Below are 27,563 nucleotides of genomic sequence, written 5' to 3'. Positions count from 1 at the left end.
GCCCCCGCCGCCCCACCAACCGACATCAGCCTCGGAAGAGCGGCGCCGCCGCAGCATCGCATCGGCGCGACCATCGGACCAGCCACCGTCCTGCTCGCGACGTCACCGACCTCGGATCTACCGACCATTCAGGGCGGTACACCTACACAGCGGATGACCCACGTCAACAATTTTTTTCTCCCCACTCAATAATTTTTTTCTCTTTCTTTGTGTAACAATAATTTTTTTTCTATTGTAAAATTTGTTTCTTTGTAATTTTGGTATCGCTGATGCTGGGGGGGGAGTGATGTGGCGGCTCGCTTATACGACATGGTCGAGTTTGGTTGCCTTCCTGCGAGTGGGGACCAACCCGGCTGGGTTCGGAGAGCCACTACTCACTCTGTCTTCAGCTGTCATATAATAAACACGTGCATTAACATGCCAGTCGTCTCATTCGTTCATCCTCCATACTAGTTTTATTACTATGAAAAACACTCATTCTAGGACGAGGCTTGAGAAAAACCGCAACTATCGATAAAATTATTACTATACATACCTACACTTACATATTTCTGAGTATTTAATTAGCTATGTGTTTGAAAGCATTTGTTATTAGATGATATTACATAATTCATAATACTCAATTGTAATATCAGAGACATTTATGGAGGATGAACGAATGAGACGACTGGCATGTTAATGCACGTGTTTATTATATGACAGCTGAAGACAGAGTGAGTAGTAGCTCTCCGAACCCAGCCGAGTTGGTTCCCACTCGCAGGAAGGCAACCAAACTCGACCATGTCGTATAAGCGAGCCGCCACACATTATTTCAGATTTTTCCAGGGGGGGGGGGGGGAGATGGTCAATTTGTGGTTGTTTTTTATTTTTTTGGAAGAGGCTTCTAATCGACATTCTGAGTTTGTTGCACAGTTTCTGTTGGCCTGAACTTTTGGTAACGAATATGTGGATCGCTGTTGGGCTCGAATACTTCAATTAGTTGGCTTCGTTTAGTGCAATGTTTTAAATACAAAAATATAAACCTAAATTCATAATTCAAATTTGAAAAATGACAGTAAATTCATCACAGTTATCAATTTAAATGATGTGGGAGTTGTCAAATTTAGGGTAACAAAAATTGATGTTTTAAATTGTAATAACGAGTACAGGTTGAAAAGTGATGAATAAAAGCATCGATTTCGCGCCAAAAGTCACACGTGCCGGCTCTTTGGTGTAGGTTCGAGTCGAGCTGCCTTTCGCTTTGTTCGTATCGATAATTATCTAGCTGTCGAAGATGCCTGCCGAATCAGGTGCTGGAGTTCTGCTGCGCTTCGCTCGTCTCACTGAGGCTGCGATGCCCCCGCTAAAGGGTTCGGCCAAGGCTGCTGGACTGGATCTCAGAAGGTATGTGACGATGTCAACCAAACGCTCGTGTGATTTCATTGTTCAGCTTTCGTTTCATCTGTAGTGATTGTCCAAATATTGTATTACAATATCGGTATTTCAAGCTGATTCACACATTCACAGATTCATCTTTTTATTTTCAGTGCATACGATTGTGTGGTGCCAGCCAGAGGAAAAGAGTTAGTCAAGACAGATTTACAGATTGAATTGCCTCATGGTTGTTATGGAAGAATCGCACCTCGTTCTGGGCTCGCTTGGAAAAATTTCATAGACGTAGGAGGTAATAAACTTAATTCAATCATGTACGCATGTATATATTTATCATTCAACAATTTATTCACTAGTTTAAACATCTATTACAGCTGGAGTAATAGATGAAGATTATAGAGGTAACGTTGGTGTGTTGCTTTTCAACCATTCCGATAAAGATTTCACCGTAAATCGTGGTGACAGAGTTGCACAGTTGATTTGTGAAAAAATCTTTTATCCTGAACTACAAGAAGTACCTACTCTGACCGATACTGAAAGAGGTGAAGGTGGATTTGGTTCCACTGGTCAAAACTAAGTGATACGTTTTCGCTTTTGTATCTTTTCTATGGTCTGATTCTTGGAATATCCGTGTTGATTTCTGATTGTAATTTTATCTTCAACGTGTATTGTATATTTTAAGTATTAATAAATAATAAGTAATTTTGTAATTTCATTTTTTTATTAGAATTTATTACCTGCTAATATTCTATTCAAGGCATGCTATTTTTGTTTGCATATGGTATGGTTAAGGATCTACCACAGTCCGATGATTCACCTTTGTAGCCCCGCCACTGAATTTATATGGGCTGCCACTTTTACAAACCACACTATGATAAATTCTGTGGCCCAAAAAAAGATAAGCAAAATACTTCGTAGAGAGGATAATTAAATTAACTTTTTACGTATCTAAAACAAGGTTTATTAACATTGATGTAGAATAAGTAGTTAAGATAATGTAGCCTAAATTTTTAAAGTAACCAAAAATTTACATTATTTGTTTACTAAGGAAGAATCTTCAGTCGCTTCTACATATTTTTGTTTGCATATGGTATGGTTAAGGATCTACCACAGTCTGATGATTCACCTTTGTAGCCCCGCCACTGAATTTACATGGGCTGCCACTTTTACAAACCACACTATGATAAATTCTGTGGCCCAAAAAAAGATGAGCAAAATACTTCGTAGAGAGGATAATTAAATTAACTTTTTACGTATCTATAACAAGGTTTATAAACATTGATGTAGAATAAGTAGTTAAGATAATGTAGCCTAAATTTTTAAAGTAACCAAAAATATACATTATTTGTTTACTAAGGAAGAATCTTCAGTCGCTTCTACATAGAAGTGACTGAAGATTCTTTGCATATAATTCTTCGCATTTTAGATGAGATCAATAACAGTGTGGACAAATGATTATTTGATTGTTTATTGGATTCTTGCAATGAAGTACCATGTTTTTCCATGTAACGGTCGACAACACAGATAAATCTCGATATTATTTGCATTGTTTATAATTTGATAATAATATACATAGAAATGTTCTTCATATGATATGCACTTTTCACTGGATAGATTCAGGGTTTTTCTTAAGGTTGTTGGGCGCCTTGAGCCTTATAGGCTATCGCCCAGTTTCTCTTAGTCACTTTAGGCATAAACCTGCCACCATGGGTTTGGTCTTTGAATCCCTTTGTCCATGTTCTTTTCTGATCAGATTTTGTGGTCCTGTCCTAGTGAAGAAGGAGATAGGAAAATTATGCTAGACAACATCAGGGATACCTTTATTGACCCCTTGCATCACAGGGATTTGGTAAAAAATAGAACTTCTTTTAGGACTTTTGATAGAATCGCAGAGTGCTTTGGGAGGCATTGTTTTCCTGGAACCTACTATTCAACCTAATTGGTTAATGGTTAATTCCGATTAATGTGTATTCATATCATATTCCTTATTGCATTATGTGAGTGAATATTTATTTTCCTAATTTCAGTGATGCGGTCAAAAATACAGCAGTGAGATTGATCTGGTTCAATCTAATTGGGCAACCATTTCGTTCTCTGGCGAGTTTTTCAGACTCCGTTGGGGGGGAAGGGGGGTGACTTCACATGGAGGATGTTATAGTTTGACAATATTAACCTTAAAAACGGCATTATTAATAAAACAAAAGTAATATTCTAAGAAATTTTTATATTCTAAATGATAATTTTTGCCCTTACATATATGTATATTGCACTAAATTCACAAACTTTATTGGAGAGGGGAAACGAGAAGTTGTAGTTCTGAATTTTGATTAAATTTTCAACGTTTATTTGTGCATTAAGACATTTTCATGTATCACAGCAATTAAAACACGACACTGATCTTGGCTTGAAGTAAAAATGGCTCTCCGTATTGCGGTTAAGTCATTGGAGTCAAATATCAAACTAATTTTAAATAAGCAGGAAATGACACTAAAAATCTGTAAGACTTAAATCTTTCTAAACAAAGATTTTGTGGTTAGATAAGTATTTACGATTTTGTGGTTAAATAACCATTTACGATTTTGTTATATATTAAAAAAATTCATATTAGTGTATTGCGGGATTTAAAATGATGATTTTGGTGGTCTTTGAGATATAAAATTTTGGCGACCGCCGCATTTAGTGCTAAAACATCCTCTTGTGACTTTTTTATTGTCACCCAAAGGCAGCTATCATTACAAATAATTAAACAGAACATATAAACTCGACTATAATAATGAAAATTAGTTCATTGTTATTGTCGAGTATGTATGGATCCTCTATGTATGTAGGATCCATTCAGGTTTGATTCATTATTTTTTACAAAGCATTGGATTGATGTGTTTTTTTTTTAGGATCTCAATTAAAAAATACAAAAGTATAGCACAAATATTTTAATGTCTAATAAATACATATACATATATTTATAATAAAAATAATTAACGATTTAGGAATGAATTTTAAGCCTTAAATGAGCGATATTGTACCATAAAAGAGCAATCACATTCTGGAATGACAATGGATCTTGACTTCCAAAATTTTTATGATTTACATGTCTAAGGTATATTTATATAAGGTATATATTTCATAATCAATGTAAGACACAACTTGAGAATGTATGACAATTTTATGAATATAAGGACGAATAAATAAATATTGAATAGGACTTTTGAAGCCGATAATTTTTTAGAATAAATGAATATTATTATAAATAACATGTATGATCAGCCTATCTATGATCCATAGATTACTTTCATATTATCGACATAACAATATCGTTTTCAATTTCATAATTGGTGAAGTACTCGTTTCTAAATTCTTCATATAAAAATCAAGTCGCTCAACTAATTTTACACTTATTCACATAATAGTCAAGCATACATTATGAGCTTTGTGGGTCATCACGAGGAAAATACTCTGATGTCTTGAATAGTGTTGGTTTTGTATAGTTTGAACCCGGTTTTACATGACTTGCGGTCGGAAGTGGTTCCTTACTGATTTTAGCGAAGAACGGTTTCAATAAACTTTTAATCGACGCATCTGGTATTCCCAATTGGACTTCTGCAGCTTCAACCTGTCTTTCTAGAAGTGTCATATCGTCGTTCACTTTGTTTACAAAGATGTGTAGATAATTAACCCTATTGTTCAAAATCTCTATTTCCGGTTTACACTGTAGTATCTTTGCAAATGCCTTTGCCGATGAGTCGTTTTGATTACTATGCATGACGTTCATGAGTGTTTCAAACTCTTCGAGTCTGGTGAGCATTTCATCCACGGATTGGTGAATAGGCAGCAACTCCTTTGTCATGTCAAGTTTCAAGAAATTGGCATAATCGTTTGCTAATTCGCTCACCATCTTGATTTTCCAGAAAGGATTTGATGCAGCTTGCGACAAACGTCACGTAAATGTTGACGTATGTGGCCGTAACACTAATATTTTTGACCATACGAAGGAATTAAAATAATTCCTATTTTACCAATAAAAAGATGATGTAATGCAGGAAGTATAATAAAAAAAAAAAAAAATATATATATATATATATATCGCTGCGATTGAATTTGAAAAATACTTATTTAACATTTGTGCATCACTTTGAAACGGGTGACCGTCACCGCACCGAATGTCATAAAGTCGAAAATGTTCGTTTACCATGCATACATATGAAAAACGGTTAGTATACATATCAGTGGCGTGTGGTAAAAGTCTCTCTCCCCCCGTCGTACATCCTCACTTAATTTGCGCGAGCAGGATACAACAGGAACAGGTTTTTCCTCCCGTATTCTGCGCGCGCACATTATACAAGGCTGTATGACAAAAAGAGAGATAATTTCACCGCATGCCACTCATATATATTATATATATACATAGTACCGTTTACCATGCACCCTTTTTTTTGATCTTCCGACCTAAGATCTTTCGATTTTCGATCCTTGCCTTCCGATATTTGCGTTTTCGGGCTTTTCACTTTTGGTCTCGTGAGGTAGACCCACGAGTATGTATATATCTATACATTAATATATAAATGACATACCTATTCCTGTCACATAGCCCTATATGCAGATGATACCGTTTGCTTCATAAAAACCAGACACTATTCGTAAAAATCTTGAATTTGCAATTAAAACAATAACGGAACACTTCACTAAGTAAGAAAATTCAAATTAATCAAAGCAAAACAGACGCCATATTCTTCAGTGTTAGAAAGCATAAGCCAATTTGAGATCTGAAAATCCCCTCTGGAGAAAGTCTGAAATGGCAGTCAGTAATAAAATATTTAGGAGTAACGTTCGATAAAAGAATGAGATGGGCACCTCACATTGAGGAAGCGAAATGCAAGACGATGCGGGGTATATCCGCAATATATCCAATATTAAATCGCCATAGTTCTTTATCAACTCAAAATAAAATAAAATTATATCGCGCGCTCATATTACCATTATTAAACTATGCTTCACCTGTATGGAACAACGTCTCGAATACTAACCTTTCCAAGCTCCAAATAATACAAAATAAATCCCTAAAAATAATTTATAATACACCCATATATACTAACTTGAAAAAACTGCATGCCATAAATAATATTTCGTTTGTTATAGACATTACTAATAAAGTAATAAAATAACCATACTAACACACTTGTGAAGAGTCTCGGTGATTACATCAAAATGTCTATACCCTTCAGGTAGATATAAACACAGATTACCTAAATACAATCTGCTTTCAGTCGTCGACTTTAGAGAGTCTTTAATTAATATTATGTATTAGATGTATTATGAGCATTTATAAGAATTGGTAATAGGTTTTTGAGCTCTTTTTCCTATTATTCTGTACATTAACATTAGAATAATATAATACTATGATTACTAACAAAATTAAATTAAAATTGTAAAATAGAAAATGATAAGTAGATCAGTAGCTATCTAAATAGATATAAGATGTATTTTGAACATAATTTTGTAATAATAAAAAGCATTTAAAAGCAAAAAAAAAATGCATTAATTTTTCTTAATCTTTCATTGTTGCTTCGTTTCCATTGATAGATTTATTGGAAAGCACAGTGCTTGAAAATCAATGTGATGTTTTTTTCAATAATACGACAGGTAACAAATCAATTGTAGTGACGCAAGGTGGAGATAAGAATTTCGAATTGCAACCCGTTTTTCGTTTTCAATTTTATCAAAGGCAGGCTGACACGAAAGTTTCGGGAGAATATTCAATTAAGAGATAATACATTGTATCGGAGAGAAAGTTTACTCGAGCATGATTGACATCGGCAGAGTTGGCTACTTCCAGGTACCAGTTCCTCCCTCGTCAACGGCCCATTTGACTAACGACCTTTCGGTGCGACAAGTCAAGTCCACAGACGAGAAGACACCGGCAAGTGATGACATTTATTGGCAGAGTTTGTGGAATTCCGAACAATAAAGTTTCAGATGTCAATACGAACGGGAGCCGAGGGGCATATCGTGCAAAATTACCGTTTTGTAATTTGCATGAATTTTGAATTTTCGAACATCGTCGTTAAATTGTAATTAATACATATCAATTTATTGGTATTCTCAAAATATTCACAAGTATGTATCACCGAAAAATATAATATCTACTTATAATGCTAAATTTCGTTTTTAATAATTTGCACTTCGGTACAAATATGTGTTCAATATTATCATCACCATCATCATCATCTACAGCTCTTCACTATCCACTGCTGGATGAAAGCCTCTCCAACACGCTTCCACTCGTCTCTATTTTGCGCAATTTTTCTAATTTCGTCTATCCATCTTCCATGCGGTCTTCCTTTTTCCCTGTTGCATTTTCTCGGGTACCATTCCAGCACTTCTTTTGTCCACCTTTTTACTTATTTACAGCACTTATTTTGTCCACCATTCTTCTAGCCACTTGACCCGCCCATTGCCAATTCAATCTCTTCACTCTATCCACTATATCCATCACCATTCTTCATTCGTTCATTCTTCTAGCTATGTGACCTACCTATTGCCATTTCAATCTCTTCATTCTCTCTACTATATCCACTACCCTTGTCATACTTCACACACACGTATTCCGCTTCCTATATTTTCTTGTTATTTCGAGCATACAGCCTTCCATACTTCTTTGAGTGCATTGAACTTTGTGTTGTGGCGTTCAATGTACAATTTTCACATCCATAACTACGTCATCACTGGCAAAACACATTTATATCCACTACATATATCCATCACCATTGTCATACTTCTTACCCACGTATTCCGGTTCCTGTCTTTCCTCATTATGCCAAGTATACAGCGTTCCATACTTCTCTAAGTGCATTGGATACGTGTAGCAACTTGGCCTTCAATGTCCAAACGTGTTAAAATTTAGGACGTATTTTGACGACGTTGAAAATGTCCGGATTTTTTCCGTACACGTACTTTTCGTTGTGCTGTTTTTATTGCTTGATTTTATTTATTATATCGCCACGTTAAATTATATTTTTGTAATACTATTTAATTCGTGAGAGGCAAACGCAATTTAAAAACTCGTTTATTTGGGATTATGAGCATAAATATGTTAATCTTTAGGCGATACAGCAAAATTTCAATTTGTTTGATTTTTTTGCAGAGTTAAATGAACCGATTAATTCATTGCAGCGAATTTTTTTAATTATGTTTCTCTATATTTGTTTATTTTTATGTATAAATAAAAAAAGGATTCCAAAGAAAAAGTTTTCATTTTATTTTTTGTACGAAAGAAAGCTAAATACGTTTACCACTCCTTTGCTTTTTGTACAATTTACGAAAGATCACAAAGGATTTCAGAAGGTTGGTTGAACTCTGGCGCCAATTTTTGTCATTACCAATTTACTTGTATAGAAAATCATCGAATTCTTACAAGAAAATAGGCAACTTATTTATAAGTAAGAGTTGAAAATTCAATTCTTTCAAAATTAACAATTCATTAGTTTTTTTACTTCATTATGAAACTATTTTGTAACAACGATTTATTTTGGTAATTTAGATTTCGCTTAAAATTGCATTAAATCCTTCAATTATTTACACTTTCAATAATAGTAAAGATTTATAAACACAATTCAAACCAAATTGTTACAAAAATTTTTGACAATAACAATGAGGGCATTGTGAATATTTTTAAAAATACTTCAAAGATTGGAAAAAATACACCACTACATATTATGACATTTAATGTTGACAAAATATGTATGTTGATAAAATTTGTAATGCTCAAATGTATTCTAAGTACAATTTAAAATGAAACGTAAAGGAGGTGTGTAAAAAATATGAATGCCACTCAACTGTTGCGTCTCCATGAATGAGCGACATAGGAATTTCTCATACAAGTAAAATTGTGAAAAACTTATCATTTAACATTTGTTGTTACGTCTTAATTTTTTCACATTAAAATCTCAATGGATCGTGGTCGTCATGATTCGTAATGAATCATCAGTGGTGTGTACACTTTGAACTAGGCACTATCATTACATATGTTGCTGGCTAAATAAAAATCTTAAATTTGGAACTTTTTGTTCAAAAATAAATAAATTCAATAAACGAGTAAAAAAGCCATACATAATAACATGAATTCAATGGCCAAATATGTAAATTGATTTTATCATTTGTTTATTTTTATTACTAATATAAATAAAATAATATTTTCTGCGTGAATTGGTAAGTAGGTGTAAAAGAATTTTACATATTTCTCTATTTACCATTTAATTATATTTAAACGTAGATAAGTTGTGTACTCCGAGTATAAAAAGGCTCTACGCGGAGTGCTTTCAGTTAAATCGAACAAATGCAGCCCTTCATCTCATCGCTTGAAATCTAAACATCCCTTTTGGCTCGGCAAATCGGGCAGCTATTAATGATTTATTTTCATCCGAAAAGAGGCGTGCAAAGAGGAGGGTCTCACAATAGGCATATTGTCGACAATTCTACAGTATCTTTTGATGGCCCCTCACTGCCTATAAATCAATGGTGTGCCCTCAATCGGGAGAGGATGGCATGGCTTATGGAGGCTTCAATGCGGATAGCTGGAGGCTGTTGCAGATATGAATTTCATCCTGTGTTGAAATAAAAAATAAATATGTATTAAATAGCAGTTTATTTTCATTCTAGTTATAATTGTTCTAAGCTAATTTTATGACTTTTTTGACAATGGGCCATATAATTCATTTTAATTAAAATTATGATTTATTTAATCTCCCTTCCCTCTTTCATCTTTTGTAAACTGACGTTTTAAATCACGAATTTATCGTTACGGAAAAGTGCTAGTCGATGTGTGATGGAAATTTTTCATATTGTAAAACATTAAAATGGTTATCAAATTATAGATAGATTATGATAGATATGTAAATTATTTGATTGTGGCGCACTAGGGGCTCCTGTAATGCTACAATCGCCCAAACCTAAACTTAAAGTAATAGTTGTAAAATAGAAAACGATCAGTAGATCAGTAGCTATTAAAATAGATATAAGATGTATTGTGAACATAATTACGTAATGATAAAAAGCATTTAAAAACCAAAATCAAAAACTTAAAGTAAATATATTTGTCTTTAAATAAGTTCAAATACGCAAACATAAACGAGTCTAAAATGCAAAATTTACAAAGTTTTTGGAATTAATTTTACATTAACAGCTTAATTTGAATTTGTTGGATTGCTTTTTATATATTAATAATAATGACAAAGTAATACCCAAATGCCGAGTTTTGTGGGTAGGAAAAAATATGTACATTATTAAACGAACAATAAAAAACTAAAATCAAAGCAGAATAATCAAAGGTCCCAATTAAACAACCTGTCATTAATCTAGATTCAAAATGTTTTCAGTAAGCAATTGTGTAAAATATGAAGCAACCTCATATTTTTAAATCGGCCATTGTTTTAGACGCATTATCGATTCTTTTGTTTCGTATTGTCGAATTGCAGACATCAACAGCCAGTGCGAACTGGAATCGAAAATTCACCACTGAAAGTCTAAACGAAGAGAATAACAACATACGAGGCGAGGCTCACCAAATCGCGACAGCCCAATAGAGAAGGCGAAAGGGTGAACGGCAGTGCAATTGCGCTTATGAATCCTGAAAAATATTTGAAAACAACGGAAGAATATGACCCCAACGGCGTATATTTCAAGTATGCAAGGAATCACGTTTGTTATTCGTCTACATTCAAAAGTACATGTTATCAGGAACCTATTACGTAGGAAAGACTTGTGATTATTATTTTAGACGAATTATTTATTCTTTTGTTTCGTATTATCGAACTGTAGGCCTCGACGGCCATTGCGAACTGGAATCGAAAACCCACACTGAAAGTATAGACGAGAAGAGCAAAAAAAACACGAAAGGGTGAATGGTAGTGGGTAGAGCAATTGAAGCGTCAGTTTGGCACCCCTGTCCTCGTGCCTGTTCCAGTCCCTGTTCGAGACGGTCGAGACAACTTGTTGATTGCGTTGGCGCGTTCGGTAAAGTTCGGCTCGACTCGTCTCGTCGGTTGTGCCGTACAGCGTTCGACGTTCGCCGTTCGCCGTTCGTCGTTCGCCAGTCGACTGCTCGCGCTCGCGACTCAGTCGGCGCGAGTTGTCGCGAGGGGCGGTCGCTTGCGTCTGTCGTTCGGCCGTCGCTCGTCTCTTGTTCCGCACTTCCGCACTTCGGACACGCGAACCGGAACTCGCAGATCGGAAATTCGGACATTCGGACATTGGAAGTTTCAAGTATCGGGAGTATCGGAATATCGGCCCCCTAGCATGAGGCTGCGCCCCTTCCGGCCCGCCTGCGCCCGCGCCGAACACCTCGAGATGTGCGCACCGGCACCGGCATTGTTACTACTGCCACGATCGCTATCAGCACCAGCACCAACGTCGACTCCGATTGGGTCTGCCCACCTGTGATCCCGTGATCCCGTGATCCCGTGTTCCCGTGTTCCCCAGTGTTTAAACTCGCCCCGCGACTGTTCCCTGTCTCCGTCAGTGGTTAGTGATCAGTGATTCGTAATATTCGATCATCATCAGTGATAATGAGTGTTTCGAGCAGGTGGTGGTGGAGGTGCGACGCTCTGCCCAGGAGTCGAAGTCGCGGTCGCGGTTGCTCTCGAAGCCGCTCGCCGCTCTTCTTGTTGGCCGTCCTGCTCACCTGTGCGCCTCTCTCGCTCGCCTCCAAAGGTAAACTTCACCACTTTTTACTTCACTCTTCACTCCTCACTCATCACTCCTCCTCACTCCTCACTCCTCACTCTTCGCTCCAACGACTTTTTTCAATTTTTGAAAGAACCGCTACGGAGCGATGCTCGCTACGCCACCTCGCGTCTCTTTTCGCCGACACTCGATTCAAATTTTTAATTCGACTCGATTCATTTGTTTTATGTGCATTATTTTCCGCAAATTTTATTTACGATTTAATTTTCGTACAATACTCGTCGTCGACTTCTGTATATTTCTAGAATAATTTTCAAACTTCTGATATATCTTATCATACATAAGCACTTAAATAATTAAAATAAACTACTCGCGTCACTTTTCGTCGACACGTAGATTCAAAATTTTAATTCAATTCGATTCAGTTGTTTTATATGTATGTATTTAAATCCGACATCTTTTTCTCGTTCAAACTTTGTTTACGACAACTTTAAATGACTTCCATATAATACTCACTCGTCGCTTTCTGTATAAATATGTATATCAAGAATAATTTTATTCATAAATGTATGTACCCATACATAATTGCGATTATCTTAAAAGTTATTCAAAATCAAACAAACAAACAAAAAAAAATACACAACAAATGAATATCGGTGTTGACACATTTAAATTACATACCAAAAGTAATACACTGATGAATCTATGATTAAATAAATTTTAGTTCTTATTTCTTTTTCGTTTGTTAATTTTATTATATCAATTTTTATATTACTTGAAACTTTTATCAAACCGATGAATTTTGTACGTTACGTATGTTTTGAACTTTGTACGTTAGGAAGAGACTTAGGAAAAACGTATCGGATTAGACCAAATAGCATTTCGTACAGACAGTATAACATTGTACGCACGAAATGCTATTGGTCGAAATTGGGTGAAAAGGACAGCATATGCGTTTTACATAAGTGTCCATTCTACACCGGATGTACAATAAGAAATAAATTGAAGAAAAAAAATCATTAATTCATTGATTATATTTGAATTTAATCTTTTATAGAAATCAGTTTTAGCATTTTTTAGTACATGTACATTTGTACTTGATAAGAATAGTTTCGTCAAATCAAAAGTCTTGGGGTGGCGATTGAGCATATTTTCAAAAAAAAAAAAGATACTGAAACAATTCAAATTTAGTAATTTTTTTGACGATAAGCTCGCGATCGTTGTTACAAATCAGTCACCACCTTTGAGTTTATTTTCAAGATAAATTTGACGAACATGGATGAGTTTCTAGTTTAAACCAGCAACTCAATAATATTAAATATTTTATTTTATTTACTGAAAATGAAGCATTTGATATTAATGCGTTATTTACTTGCTGGGTGTAATTTAGGTTATGCAAAGTCGGGTCCCGATCTTCGTTTATTATTTATGAAATTTAATTATTTTTTGTAAATTGCAACGGATTTAATACGTTCGAAAGCTTACTTTCGACTTGTTTTATTTTTGTTGAGCAAAATGCACACACGTTCGTCGAATAAATTTGAAGCATATTTTCGCGTTTAAATTTTCGGTAAACATATCGCAAACTTCGCTTCTCGGAACAATGGTGTTCTTTCTCCCCTTTTCGTCCCGCTCGATGCGGGTCGCGAATATTGCCCGTTTATACACTTTTTGAAAAGTTTGACAAAAAAAAAATGTCATTATTATAGAAGCCGTTGTGCATTTTTTGAACGATGCGTCAGTTGTTTGACTTGAGTCATCTCTCGCCCTCGAAAGCGTGACACCGATTTCCTCAGGTGTGTCACACGGAATTTTCTTGAAATTCGATGCATTTGAAAATAATGAAATATTTGAGTTTATCCAACGTCGATCCGTTCAAATCGGAAAGTTTTATCGTCGACTATTTGTAAGGCTCTTCCGAGAATCGATCGTAATAAATCTTTCATTCTTAAATATCATGTTAGTTTTTGGAATTGCCGAATGTTATAAAGAAAGTGTTCAACCATGGCACGTCTCGCATTTGTAACAATACGTATGTGTGTATGTATTCGTTTTTAAAATAATAAATCGATAGTTTGGAAGTGGCCAATCAATTTGCGTTATTTTATCGTTGTTCGAACAAAATTTTATTAAATTATTAAACTGTACGTAGTGAAAATTGCATAATTGATATCTGTGAAATTACACCCTATTGTAGCCTCTAATTTTTAACGGTACAAATTGTACCACTACCCACTCGCGTGCTTAGAATTTATTCATATCAATTTATTTATGTAATGTGACGTATAGTGATTGGTTTAAATCCGTATACGTACGTACATTCATATTATATGTACATACATATATAGACGCTTTTGAAAACCCTATTTTTCTTGAAAGTTTAAAATTCTGTTGAAGGTTATCTTATCGTTCAACTCACAGAGTAGATAAGGAGTTTCTTTTTATATGCTCACACTTGGAAATACAGAGAAACCATTTGATTTGTCAGTTTTGGTATTACAATTCATATGGCAACGTATTTTAATATTATCATAAGTACATTCGTACTTTTGTAAAAGCAAACTTGATAAAAGCATCGATATCAAACTTGAAAAAAATTGATATCGATGCTTAACGATAGATATTATTTTCTATAAGCTGTGGATATTGGTTCCATTAAGCATGACTATGTACACTTACATGTAATATGTAATATCAATGTTGTTGGCATATGTAATTTAAAATATTTGTATGGATGCATAAATAAAAATTCAAAACACCAGCGGCTGTGTATTAATCGCTCGTAAATTTTAATCCCGAAAATTTTAGTCGAGTTTGATTACAGGTCATTTCGACTTTTATCGCAGTCACATCTCCGTTCCGTACAAATTGATATAGTATAGATATATGTAGATTCCATACAGTTATTTTTCTTTTCAATTAAATAATTTAATGCTGGAAGCGTGCGCGACATTGGTCACACAAACGATGGGATTAAAACTTTCCTTCTGGACGTTTTATAATACAAACGATGAAAAGGAGATGGAAAAAATCCGCATTTTTACCTGACTATCAAAAGGTGGACGACGAGATCCCCACGTCTCGGAGGTGGAGAGGTGGCGCGGGGGATACCTGTCCCCTTTGGAAATTTTGTTTTAAAAGGGAAATATCTTAAGCATTTACCTGGAGGGGTCGCATTTTGTTCCTTACCTGCCGTTTTTTTGTTTAGCTCACACAGCGAACACCTTGCGTGCCTATGTTTCGCGTTGAATACGTCCATACATATACATATTATACATACATATGTATGTATTTACGTACATACATACATATATCCTGTATGAAATTTCGATGCATTCAATCAAAATTATAATAATAATTCAAATGTATGCATGTATTCTAATGGATATGTTATATATACTTACGTACTCATCAATTCTCGGATGCTACGATCTTTGTTCTCACAAGTCCGGTCTCATTATTGGCCCATCGGAGCATACTCACAACCGGTAATGTCTACCTATCTGTCGTAACTTAACTTTTGTATTATATGTACTACCGTATTACTTTGTATATTAGAGCTCGTTTCTCGTCAACGTCTGTTTTCTCTCACGTATATGTGCATGTGTTCATAGTTGAGTATTTTATAATACATACAAATATGAAGTTTTGCATAGGCAGGTGTATTCAAGTGATTCGTCGTTGCGGTTTTGTGTAGAATTGCGTCATAGAAACAACACCTTTCGTGTTAATTCGATACGGTGAATCATTGCCCCGAGTGACACAGGTGTTGTCAATATTTTTGCATGTGTATTTTCAGACAAACGTGTAATCTGCATATGAAACGGTCTGCTTTGTACATACATACATATTATCATTGAAAGGAAAGTTCGTAAGTGAGTTTTCTATTTCTGCGCGTTCATGTCACATTCATAAAAAAATATTCTTATTTTATGATATTTTTTTCGTAAATAATAAGTGTATTTTGCATTTTTTCCATTTGAAAGTTTGAATCGTTAATTTCCTCTTTAAATTCTTTTCTTTTAAATGTTTGGAATTTGTCGATAATTTTGTATTATTTGTCGAAAAAGTTTAATTCAATTAATTTTATTCAAAAAAAAATAACCTAAATACATATATTCATACACATACTAGGTCTTGACTATGAAAACTAGATATTTCTAAGATAAATATAACTTGTTTTTCTAAGCGAAATGTCAAGTATAGGTATTGAAATACCGCGATATTTGCTTTTATCTCGACGGTAGCTTAAATAAAAATACCACCCAGATAAAGAAGACATCTAGTCACGTTTGTTTTGGCCGTATATTATATTATGATAGAGACGAACTTGAATTTTTCGTTGTAGTAGATTACTTTGCTAATGGGTCTTTTGGGAAGGAAACTAATAAATGGGGTTTATGAAATAAGACGTTTTTGTGATTAATGCGAAAGGGGGTGATAAATCCCTACAAGTTAAACATTTTTTAATGTCACACGGTACGTGTATGGTTAGATAGTTGGCGAGGAGCACTTGAGGGTCTTCCCCGAGACATGTACATACACCCTTATAATAATAATAATAATCTTTAGGAACCCTAATTCAATGCACAGCAGGCGACGTGATTCGCAAGGAGCCGCGTAAATTACGATTACTTTCTGTCGAGATTCGCCTTGTGAAACCAGGATTTATACCTCCCCTTCTCCCTCCCCCTCTCAATTCGAGGGTTTTTATTATGAAAAGTTTAGACGGATAACTCGCGGAAGGGATTTTGTGCGACTGCAAAATTACATAGCATGTTCACTACTTCTCGGACGACCACCGTGTGTTTCAATTCAGAATTACACACTCGTCGTATGCACACATTTGGGACCTTTTTCTTGTCGGTGTATGTATGCATATGTAGTAGTAGGGATATTACGGCGATTTTCATCCCTAGCAACTCTTTCCGTTTTGGCACGTTCTGTTCGCTGGAAATTTGGTGTCGGAGGGAAAAATCGACGGGTTTCAATTTGGTACTAATTGCTGTCCGACCATCTGTGCAATTAAGTGTACGTTCACGTTTTCGTAATTCGAATCGTGATCTCGATAATGGCCGTTTCGTTTTTTATGTGTGTGTACATATGTGAGGAGCTACCGAAATGTCACTGGACTTTATGGTATTTTAAGTCGCATCTGATGCCATTCAGATTTGACTAAAATAAGTCGTCGTGCTGGTTTTTAATTCCCTTTGAATGACCTTTCAATTAGGTAAGTGTCTAGTTTGAGACAGGAATCATGTTAACTATTATAATATGTATTTTATGCGTCCACAAACCAGCAGCGTGGACATGGTTAGCATATTATGCTTTCGCGCAGAATGGTCACAGGTTCGAGTTTCACTAGAGTCCCCTTGCTGGCCAGACCTTGGGTCGAGGTCGAGTGTTTCTTTTCGGAGTTTGCTAATTTTTCGTTAAAACGGTTCCTGTAAAATTGTCATGTCCTTTCCTATCTGTCTATCTAATCTCAGGCTAATCTTGATTTTTGTATCTTTGATAAAAACATTCCTCTGGAAACGCGTCGATTTTTCGTTCCTCCCGCACAAATAAAATATAAATAATTTCACTAATTTTATGGCAGCAGTGTCTTGAAAAAGTTTCATACATATGTACTGTACATAATAAAAATAGTCAATAATGTGTCCAAAATTTCACAGTAATATTATGGCAGCAGTGCAAAGAAGCATCATATAAGTGAGATTGAATCGAATCTTAGTCTTGAATACGGTTTTGGAACAGTTTTGTTGACTTTTAAAAAGCTTATACAAAACGTCACTTTCGCTGTCAAATATTGTGTTTTTAGGTTATGTGCAACGGCCGAAGGAAAAGTTTCTTAATGGACTTTAAATTTCTTATTTTATAATTTATTAATCTTAAATCAATAATTCATCGATACTGTATGTAAAAATAGTCAATAATTCGTCGATACTATGTATATGTGCAAATAGCCACATCCATAAAGAAATATGTAGCTTCCACTGGATGTCCAGATTTGATACTTTCGTTACAATTAAAGTTTGCGTCTATTAAAATCGAATAATTTTTAACTTTTAAAAATTAAATGCATATGCAGCTGTTGCACAATCTTCTGACGTATGTGTATATGTATGTACGTCACGATTTTATTGGAAAATGATCGCCAATGTGAACACGACACGAAGAAACTATAGGTATGTACATACATATACAGAAATATTATATGAACTAGCTGGCATCGCGTCTTATCAATGTTATTATATCCGCTATGAGTAATAATCAAGTACATACATACATATATAGATAAGGACAGTATTACACACATGCACGCATGCATAGGTAACATACATTGACCGCGATAGATCACGAATTTTCACGATAACGTGCGGCGAATCGAATCATTAATTTTCGGGGGTTTTTTTTTAGATACAGTAATTTGTCGACATGTGTTCCGAGAAGGAAGAGGGCAAGCAAGCAAGCAGCCTCGGGTCGATTGGTGCTCTTTGAAAATTACTGTGTTTAATGGCCTGACCACGACAATGTCACGGCCATCAATTACGGCATTGTGGCTCTCTTTTGTCGTCTTGCAGGTCTTTTTCAACGTCGGACAATCTCCTTGATGACTGTTGTCGTTATGCGACACGGCGGCCGCGTATCTCTCGACTTCTTCGGCCCGGTCGCCATGTTTGCCCACAGTGTCTAGTAATTACCGTCATCGCTCGTTACCGCCGACTGCGGTTTGGTCCGCTGCAGCATCCCCCCCAGTCAGTTCATTGCAAGTGTGTGCATTCGCTCTTTGTCGACCCTTTCGTCGCGGTCCACTTTCCGAACGCTTTTTGATCTCGGTGATCTCGTTAAAAGTTTAACGAAACTTGCGTGGGGGGTGTTGCGGTTTCCTTGCTACGTGTGTCTCTCTCTCTCTCTGTATTTGTTCGGTCAGTCCGGTGGTACCTATATATTGTATATATGTTAATGTGGATTATATGTACATATGTAGCCTTTGACACACATTTACCTGGTGTTGCTAGTAATTGTAGCTTTGCGAAGTGTCTGTCGTTGAAACGTTTTGATTGTACGTGTGCTAGTGTGACTGGTGGGGGTTTATGGAATTGGCAGTTGCACTCGTTCAAATGCATAACACGGCATGCCTTTTCGTGCAATGAGCTATCTATTCTATTATATTGGCGAATGGCTTATTTATATTTTTGTGAAATTTCCGTGCGGAACTTTTAACTTTTAAGTAATCCATCCATGTGTCATGTGTTGAGTTCCAAAATTGTTCCAAAATGTGTGATGATTACACCTTGGATTTTAATCAGAGCGGTATCCTGTTGGGGCGGGGCAAATATAGCAAACGACGATTTTTTAAAAATGAATATATATCCAGAATTTTCTTGAGGTATTTATTTTCCTATTAGAACATTCATAATCTCGCGGAACGACAAAGTTCTGAATCACTTTAAAATTAAATTAAAGTTTTATAAATTTAGCTATTTAAAAATATATGCTATTGTTTATTCAATTATTATCAAATACTACTTGTTTATTTATATAGTTTACAATTTTTTTCGCCGATATGAGTCGCTTTATTTTAATTAGCTTTTGATGATTCAAACGCTCGTTGAATTTCTTATTATCGCATTGGTTATCTGCTGTATAATTGTTTCATTTTAAAGATTATTTTTATTATTACGTAAACACGGTAAATAATGCACTCGTCGTCATTTTACCATATATTGTCATTACAGTGAATAATATTTGCGGTTTTACATATGTACATATATTTGATATTGTCACATTCGAAACAATGAATTCCGATGCATTAACCGCGATACTGCTTACGTCACCGTTTTTATTGCACGAATTGAATACATATGTACATACATATTTTATATGCGAATCGTTCGAACGAAAATCGTTTCGCCACACCGAAAAATAAGGTTTTCACGCAAAACCGTAATGTGATACAAATCGGCAGACACAATTCACTGTATGTACTTAGATATGACCGTTGGGTTAAATTTTTCTCGTATGTAGTATACATTACGAGTATGACGTCATTAAAATGCATTACAAATCGATGCACTCTGGTCTTCCGCGATAAGAACCTCGGCGACAATGCATAAGTGCATTCTGTCGAGTTCTTTGATCTTGCATGTCGGTCACATATGTGTTTATTTTTCACTGCTTTGTTTGGTATGTTCACAACAAACATGCACGCTAAAATTATGCAATTCGATTTTGTTTCCGTTTCTTTATCACTTACGCGTTCAAAGGTCTTAAGATGTCCGTTTACGGGGAGATAAAAATAAAATTGAACGCGTGTGTGTAATCAAACGCGATTTGGGCCAACTATTGACCCTCTTTCTGTCATTGAACTTCGGATTTAATTGACGATTCGTAAAAATAGTTGCGTGCATCTGCAAAATGTGCTCCTCTTGTACGTATGTTCATATGTATGTACATATATATATGTACATAGTGTGAATTGTGTCAACGTTCAAGCAATACATTTGTTCTTTTGGAGTGGAGAAATGTTCTTCTGGAGTGGAGAAACTTAGAAATGGGTTCAGTTTACGTTCAAGATACGTTTTTTAGCCGGGATTATTTTGATTGTAAATAGTAGCAAAAAAAAAAAGTTTTTTCGTAAGAGTATTTGGAGGGATAAGTTGGATTGGGAATTTTACACGGAATGGTTAAAGTTGAAAAAGGAAAACGTCGTAGGATCCCAACGATAAATGAACCTTGTCCCATTGTCTTTGTTTGCGAGCTATTATTATATACATACATACATAGTTTCGTTTTCCAATGTTGTATTATAAAACTATGTAGAAGTAAATTGTTTTTATGTTTTATCGTCCGTGCTATGATTATTATTATGTATGATGTTTCGGAAATAACCCACGAGGGGTTTTTGTAATAGATTCCTATCCGTGGGGTGTGAGATACGATTTTTTCCCTACTGGTATCTACCTGGCGGTGCTCGCCGGTGAATCATATCGTAATTTACGACATAGGTGGGGAAAAAAATAGATATAGACCATAATTTAGGTGGAAATCGGCCAAAAATGGGGTGCGTTGCGGTTCAGACTGTGCGTAGGGTAAACAGAGATGGGGATGACGCGCATTGCTTACCCTATTTACCTTGGTGGCGGCGTGTTTTACGAGTACATTGTAATTTGCCTTTGATCCGGTTGTTACTAATTCCGTTACAAAATGTGTAAGTTGGTTTTGGGACTTGTTCGAATTCAGTGTTTTGAGTAGACACTTTTGAGACTTGAATATTTTTACTTAGTAGGCAATTTTGTGCTTCGTGTACGCACACGCATGTGATCCCTTTCGTGCGCAAAACTTTGAACTATCTATTTTTTATTTCAAACATAATATGTGCCATGATAGGAATATTACCCCAAGGCGACACATATGGTTCGAGTATATTGTATTATTAAATTGTTAGTACATAACTATGTACTAACAATTTAAAAAAAATAACGGGACATAATATACAGTCGACAATTTTTTTGATACACGGCAAATTTGTGAGAAATACATTATGTAGGTATCATTTTATAAGATTCAACAAATTCGAGATGCCAATAACTTGAAAATGCGAGAAACTGAGAGGGAGGATAACAATTTATTAGATCCGTCACAACAATTAAGCTAGAAAAATGGGAAAATTCTAGCAGGAGACGGTCTATCTGTGTTTTAATAACAACAAGAAATAGAACTGTATTTTGGCCGGGAGTTTAACCCACGGCCTCTCTGCACTAGTATGCAATAAATAGCTCTACCAGTGCACTACGCTGTGGTTGTATTTTGAACCGTCATTTTTCAAAAGGAGTAAATATGTGAGTTGGTTCATTGATAAAAAAAATGATAAATTTACTATGTAGAATCAATGAATATGTTTTTTAAATTTTTGTTTGACGCAAATACACATTCAAAGAAAAATAAAATTCTGTTCAGAGTTCAGAGTGGGCACTTAAAGAGTTGTACATTGTTTTACTGCTGTGTCCGAGTGCCGGACCCCTGTTCTTTTACCTACGAGTTTATGGCAACAATTACTAAAAAAATGGTCGCCATGTTATTGTTGAATGCGAAAATATACTGAATCATACGGCATGGATGTGATCTTGTTTTTAGCTGGGAAGGGTGTTTCTTCGGGTCTTTGTTAATTCGTACGATATTATTATTTCGACAAGTTTCCCAGCTAGAAAGCACCCCAGGGGGTGAGCTTTGGGAAGATTGCAACGACACAGACTAAACATGCCAACGTTTTTTTTTGCATGTGCAAACCTATCTTAAAAAAAATACGTACCGCGGACGATTCTGTGTGTCTACGCCATATTTAAATATGTGTGATCCTAGGTTGGACAGTCCTTAGAAAAATATCCTATGTGCACGCTTTAATATAATTAATGTAGGATTCAATTCGCGAAGGAACAAGTGGTAAGATCAACGAGAACTTTGTTTATTTATCGAACGAACTGTTGTCTGGTTGCGGGTATTACTTTTTGAACTTTTTTTTACAAATACTACTGGTTGAAACGATGATTTTTTGTAATTATATTTTGAAACCTATTGCTAAGGAAATTGGATGATACCATTGAATTGTTCTGCAAGGTTCCGAATTGATTTTATAGTGTACGATTATAAATTTGAAAAATTTGAAATATAAATTATAAAAAGAGAGTTGTGTTATTGCTTGTATTAAAATTTATGTAAATAAATGCTGTTACGACTCAATTTTGTTTTTAGATTTTTTTTGTATAATATGCTTCTCTATACCGAAGTAATATATGTACATACTCTGTGTTTCTCTTTTTATGCATATATTATATATACATATACAAATGTATGTATGTATGCAGATTGATTTTGAGTTTATTATACTTATATGTAATGGGTATCGTACGGTTTCTCTTGGAGGTATAAAGTATCCACCTACATGTGTACATTTATATGGTAGTCGCGTGCAAATTTTCATCACAACCCCTGCACATACATACATACACACCTACGATTTCGCAATTCAATTAGCTCTAGGACCCTTCTGCATGGTTTTGTTTATTTATTTTTTGCGCAATATACAAAAAAGGGGTAAAGGTTCGAAAGTAACAATTTGCACTTCTTCCATTGCGATGTATCGACTTGGACGTGCGTCGTGGACGAGAAGGAGGGGGGGGGGGGGGGGGTTTGCTCGGTTGCCACCATCCCTCGTCTCCGGTTATTGTTAATTAACCGGCTTCTCCGGTGAAATTCGATAATTTCGCTTTATGATAAATTAGCAAGGAGGACGCCCTTTAAACTCGGCACCGCTTCTTTGAAATTCATCGTGTCTTGTTAAGGCTTCCCGTTGGCGCCCCCGGGCGATTCCCCGTTAAATTTCACCCGCTTTTCACCTCCACTCGCTCCCCGAAATTCTCCACCGCGTATTCCGCGGTGGGGAAATGTGGCAAATCCTATGAACTTTCATCCATCAAACCCATTGACGTCACATTTTAACAGGAGATGAGGATTCCTATTTGAATAATCGTTTATCATCATCATCATCATCGTCGTCGTTGCGCGGGGTGGTGAGCGTCTTATTTTCTTTCTTCTTTTGTAGCCACCCTCGGACCGGACTACATATATTCTCGGATAACTCTTCAAACACGTCGCTGTTTTAATAACTGTACCCAACTCCTGCAGGGGAATCCTGCGCAGATAAAGCTAATATCACTTTTTATATGCAAACAAACGTTCACTGCTTCAAAGCTTTGAACAAAACATACTTTGCGAATTAATTTATTTTAGAGGGCGTCGGGGTATGCGCAATTATAGCCGTTTTTGTTTGTTTATTTTTTGAATGTATATTAATATTTTGTGAAATTGCATTTGGATTTATTTTATAAGTTTCATCATTATTAAGTTTTTTTTTACGTAAGTTGCTGATTAATATCTATTATATTAGATTATATTTAGTTTAAACTATACCGTAGTTCACTGGTTGAGAGATCTGATTATGATTATGAATAATTATTCTGTTATTATCGGAAAGATCTGGATGGTTATGAAATCCAGGCCGACTGTCTCCTTGTCAGAGTTGAGACTTGGTTGTTGAGACGAATTCGTACAAAACTTTACACCACCAAAAAATTTCCCGAATCATTGTTCCCTTGCATTTCACTCCTCAGGCAGTTTCCGGCGTTATGTAGGCTACATATGTAGTATGTACATAGTATGATTATACATATTATGTATGTTTATGTGCGCAAACAGCTTACTCGCTGTTAACACCATGCTCCGTTTCTCTTTATCTCAATGGAATTGTATATCGTGGAAAAAGACGGAGCTTGGTGAGTGTTTACGAAGTACTCGTATGATCGGCCGACAAAAACAAAAGATTTTTTTTTCAAGAAAATTAATTAAATTTTAAATTATTAATAAATTATTCATTCCGTTGATCCGAATTGCGATATTTTACCGAGTGCACAATTATGTACACGCAGGCCACTAGTTATTAATAAAAGCATTATGAAATGTTGGGATGCCATTGTAATATCGTTATGCGTTATACATGTGTATGTATTTGTATACCTATCTAAAATGAAAATACATTTTATTATTCAGTTATCATTAGCATTTTATCGAAACTAATAAATTAAAATAGTTCCGACTTCTTTTTGTATTGACGGTCGTAAAATAAATTATAACCGCTATATAGCATTTATAATATCGTAATCTGGAATTTTTCGATCGAAAGTAAATTATAATTCGCTCAAACTTTTCCCATCGTCTCGGCTGGTTCTCTTTGAAATGCCTAGCAAATGTAACACTTTTAATTGAATTAATAATCACATTTGAGACGCCACTTGAATGGGTGAGTTTTCAGTCGAGAGGATGTTTACGAAAAACTTATATATATATATATAAATATAAATAAAATCTACATATTTTATATGTATGTACGTACATATACCACCCTTCACCGTAAGTGTTTTGGAAAAGATATTAGTTATTGAAGCTGAGTCTTATAAATTGGACCAGGACACGCGATACAACATGCCATGCAACGCTCGGTAGCCCGACCGTTATCCCTCGAGGGTTGTACAGAAACCTAAGACGTTTAAATTACCCCAATATTTTTTTTATTTTTATCCGCTGCAATTGAACTGTGCTTTTCGCCGAATTTGGCACACATTCGAAAATGTCGTATTTTCAATCAAGGCGATGCATGTGTATGCACAATTGCACACATCTGCCGTTTACGCTGCTGATATTGTGTAAACACATTCGATTCCTACGCACATATGTACATAAATAAATACAGTTCGTCGTTCTGAATGGAATTTTTTCTATTGTTATTTTAATCGACGTCAATTATGGTTCTTTAACTTTCATACGTACATAGGGTCGAAATTGCACATTTTCCATTTTGGTTTGAATCTGGCCTTATGGTAAATTGAAATTGTTACATCCCGTTTATAATTTAGTTAAACATGATTGTAAACGATCTATCTGCTTTTAAATATCATATATTCTCTTCTTATACTGTCGAGCTCTTTAAACCATTATATATATAGCTTTAATATTGTAAATTAGTAAGTAAGTGTGCGAGAAAAGTTGGTCTTCATATAAAGTAGGAATCGTCTTTCACCTAACTCCATATCCTTTGACGTCATTCAGATTGGACCGTTCTAACGAAGAAGACTACAATTAACTCTAATCTTGCGAGCTAAGGTAATATTACCATTGAATTTGGACTCAGTTTTATTGTAGAAGTTATTTTATGCATATGAATCATTGTAGTGTGAGTGATGCATATATATGGACATTTGAATTAGTTGATACAATTTTTAGACGTTTTTATAATTCGAACTTCAATGATATTGAAAGAAATATCTATATTTATCGTACATGAGTGAAAAATCTGTGGTAGATAACGCGGAAGTGTGTTTGATAACGCCGGATTGGGGATTTATCGATCACCCCTCTTGCCCTCGATCGGTCGGCGGGTAGGCATGGGTCGTTATTATTTGTTAATAAATAGCCAGATGGTGTTGCTGGGTGGCTCGTTATTGCCCCGGTGTTGCCCGGGATGAATTTATTCGCGTTAAACTGACACATTGTGAAGGGTGCTCATATTTTCACGCTTGAGAAAATTTAGGGTACCTACGGAGAGAGAGAGAGAGAGCACCCGCCATCGACCGGAGGAAAAAATCTGAGAGCTTTCAGCCAATAAATAATATTTCGGGATCATGGTGGGAGTAAAGTTGTTCATCAATCAGATGATATATAGGCTGCGAGGAAATTGAGCTTTGTTCGTTTCGGCAGTCTCTTCGTGCGGGCTCTAAACCCTTTCAAGATTTACTTTTTTCCCTTGCCAACGTCCACCCCCTCCCCCGTCAACCGGTTTGCTTGTCCCGCTCCGTTCAGATAACGTATGCGATAGTTCCGCTTATCTGAGACTACCCCGAATAAAACATCAAGATTATGTAAACACAAGCGGTGCCAAATATAAAAAGACAAGTCGGTTGTGTAATTTTATTACTGAGATATTGGAGGCTTGCTGGGTACTTGATTTACGGAAGCTGTACTTTTGGTCGGCGGATTTTTTATCGATGGTTTTTGTATGGCGATGATTTTTATTGTACCTATAAATACTGTACGATGGTTAAATTGAATTGTCACTATTTTTTTATATATCAATTCATGGTAAGATAGGGCAGAGATGTAACGGCTGAAAGAATTACATATGTAAGGCGTTGTTCCACTTTTGGCGACAGTGACAATGATTCCCGGACAAGTACAATAACGGATGTACATAAATTTGTATTTTTTTTGTCATGGATATTTCAAAGATATTCTGATAATTCTGAATATTCTGGTAATTAAATCTCAAACGAATGCAGGAAGAATTTCAAAAGAATGCAGGAACTCGCGTCGTGATCATTGATAAAAACACACATGCTTATTTGTTCGCGGACGGCCGAAAGAGCGTGCGGGAATGCAACGAGAGAGAAGCGTGGAGAGGGGTGCGTAGCAAAATATTGAATCTGGAAATCCGTAAGTCAAAAATTTCTAAAATGTAATCAGCTAATTTATCAGGGAACAGGTATGTAGTAAGGGCGGAGACCCACAGTGGTACGCGGCACGTGCTTCTTTTAATATAGTCTTGTACATGTAAAAAAAAACGCTTGCACGCCCGATGCTAGGCCAAAACTCGCCCCCCAAAATATTTATATAATTTCCTTGTGTATTCCCTATAAGGGTAATTCCCGTATTTGGCGAAATAAAATTTTCATATGTATATACATATATGTATATGTTCGTATATGTATGTAGGTATGTGTAAAATGTTGAGAGTTTTGATTCAAAAGTGGTTTATAATATAGTGGGGGGAAATGGATATTTAGTTTTTTGATTATCAAATGGTCTTTTTGGGATTACATATGTCGACAATACGCTTATGAAAGTAAGGTGCGACGCGACGGCCATTGTGACCAACTGTGTCACGTTTGAAGCATTCAACACGTCCT

The 27,563-nt window shown here is 35.6% G+C and overlaps 3 protein-coding genes across 4 annotated transcripts in view; 2 read left to right on the top strand and 1 right to left on the bottom strand.

Moving 5' to 3' along the window:
- The first annotated feature begins 792 nt into the window (after window positions 1-792).
- On the top strand, window positions 793-2,080 carry dUTPase (Deoxyuridine triphosphatase). Its single transcript, XM_077429138.1, has 3 exons — window positions 793-1,383; window positions 1,527-1,663; window positions 1,746-2,080. The coding sequence occupies exons 1-3, from the start codon at window positions 1,274-1,276 to the stop codon at window positions 1,946-1,948; spliced, it is 450 nt and encodes a 149-aa protein (XP_077285264.1). The 5' UTR covers window positions 793-1,273; the 3' UTR covers window positions 1,949-2,080.
- A 2,213-nt stretch (window positions 2,081-4,293) lies between these two features.
- Blos4 (biogenesis of lysosome-related organelles complex 1 subunit 4) lies at window positions 4,294-5,321 on the bottom strand. The gene has a single exon (XM_077429276.1). The coding sequence runs from the start codon at window positions 5,261-5,263 to the stop codon at window positions 4,790-4,792; it is 474 nt and encodes a 157-aa protein (XP_077285402.1). The 5' UTR covers window positions 5,264-5,321; the 3' UTR covers window positions 4,294-4,789.
- A 6,003-nt stretch (window positions 5,322-11,324) lies between these two features.
- shg (DE-cadherin) overlaps window positions 11,325-27,563 on the top strand; it is a 239,519-nt gene continuing 223,280 nt past the window's right edge. For both annotated transcript variants that reach the window (XM_077429790.1, XM_077429789.1), the window contains exon 1: window positions 11,325-12,072. In XM_077429790.1, the coding sequence (XP_077285916.1) occupies window positions 11,928-12,072 (145 nt within the window). In that variant the 5' untranslated portion in view covers window positions 11,325-11,927. The remainder of the gene's footprint in view (window positions 12,073-27,563) is intronic.

Source organism: Arctopsyche grandis, chromosome 4 (genome assembly GCF_051622035.1).
Source record: "Arctopsyche grandis isolate Sample6627 chromosome 4, ASM5162203v2, whole genome shotgun sequence".
In the NCBI taxonomy this organism is placed as follows: Eukaryota; Metazoa; Arthropoda; class Insecta; order Trichoptera; family Hydropsychidae; genus Arctopsyche; species Arctopsyche grandis.
The sequence above is the reverse complement of the archived record's forward strand: the minus strand, read 5'-3'. Positions and strand labels throughout refer to the sequence as shown.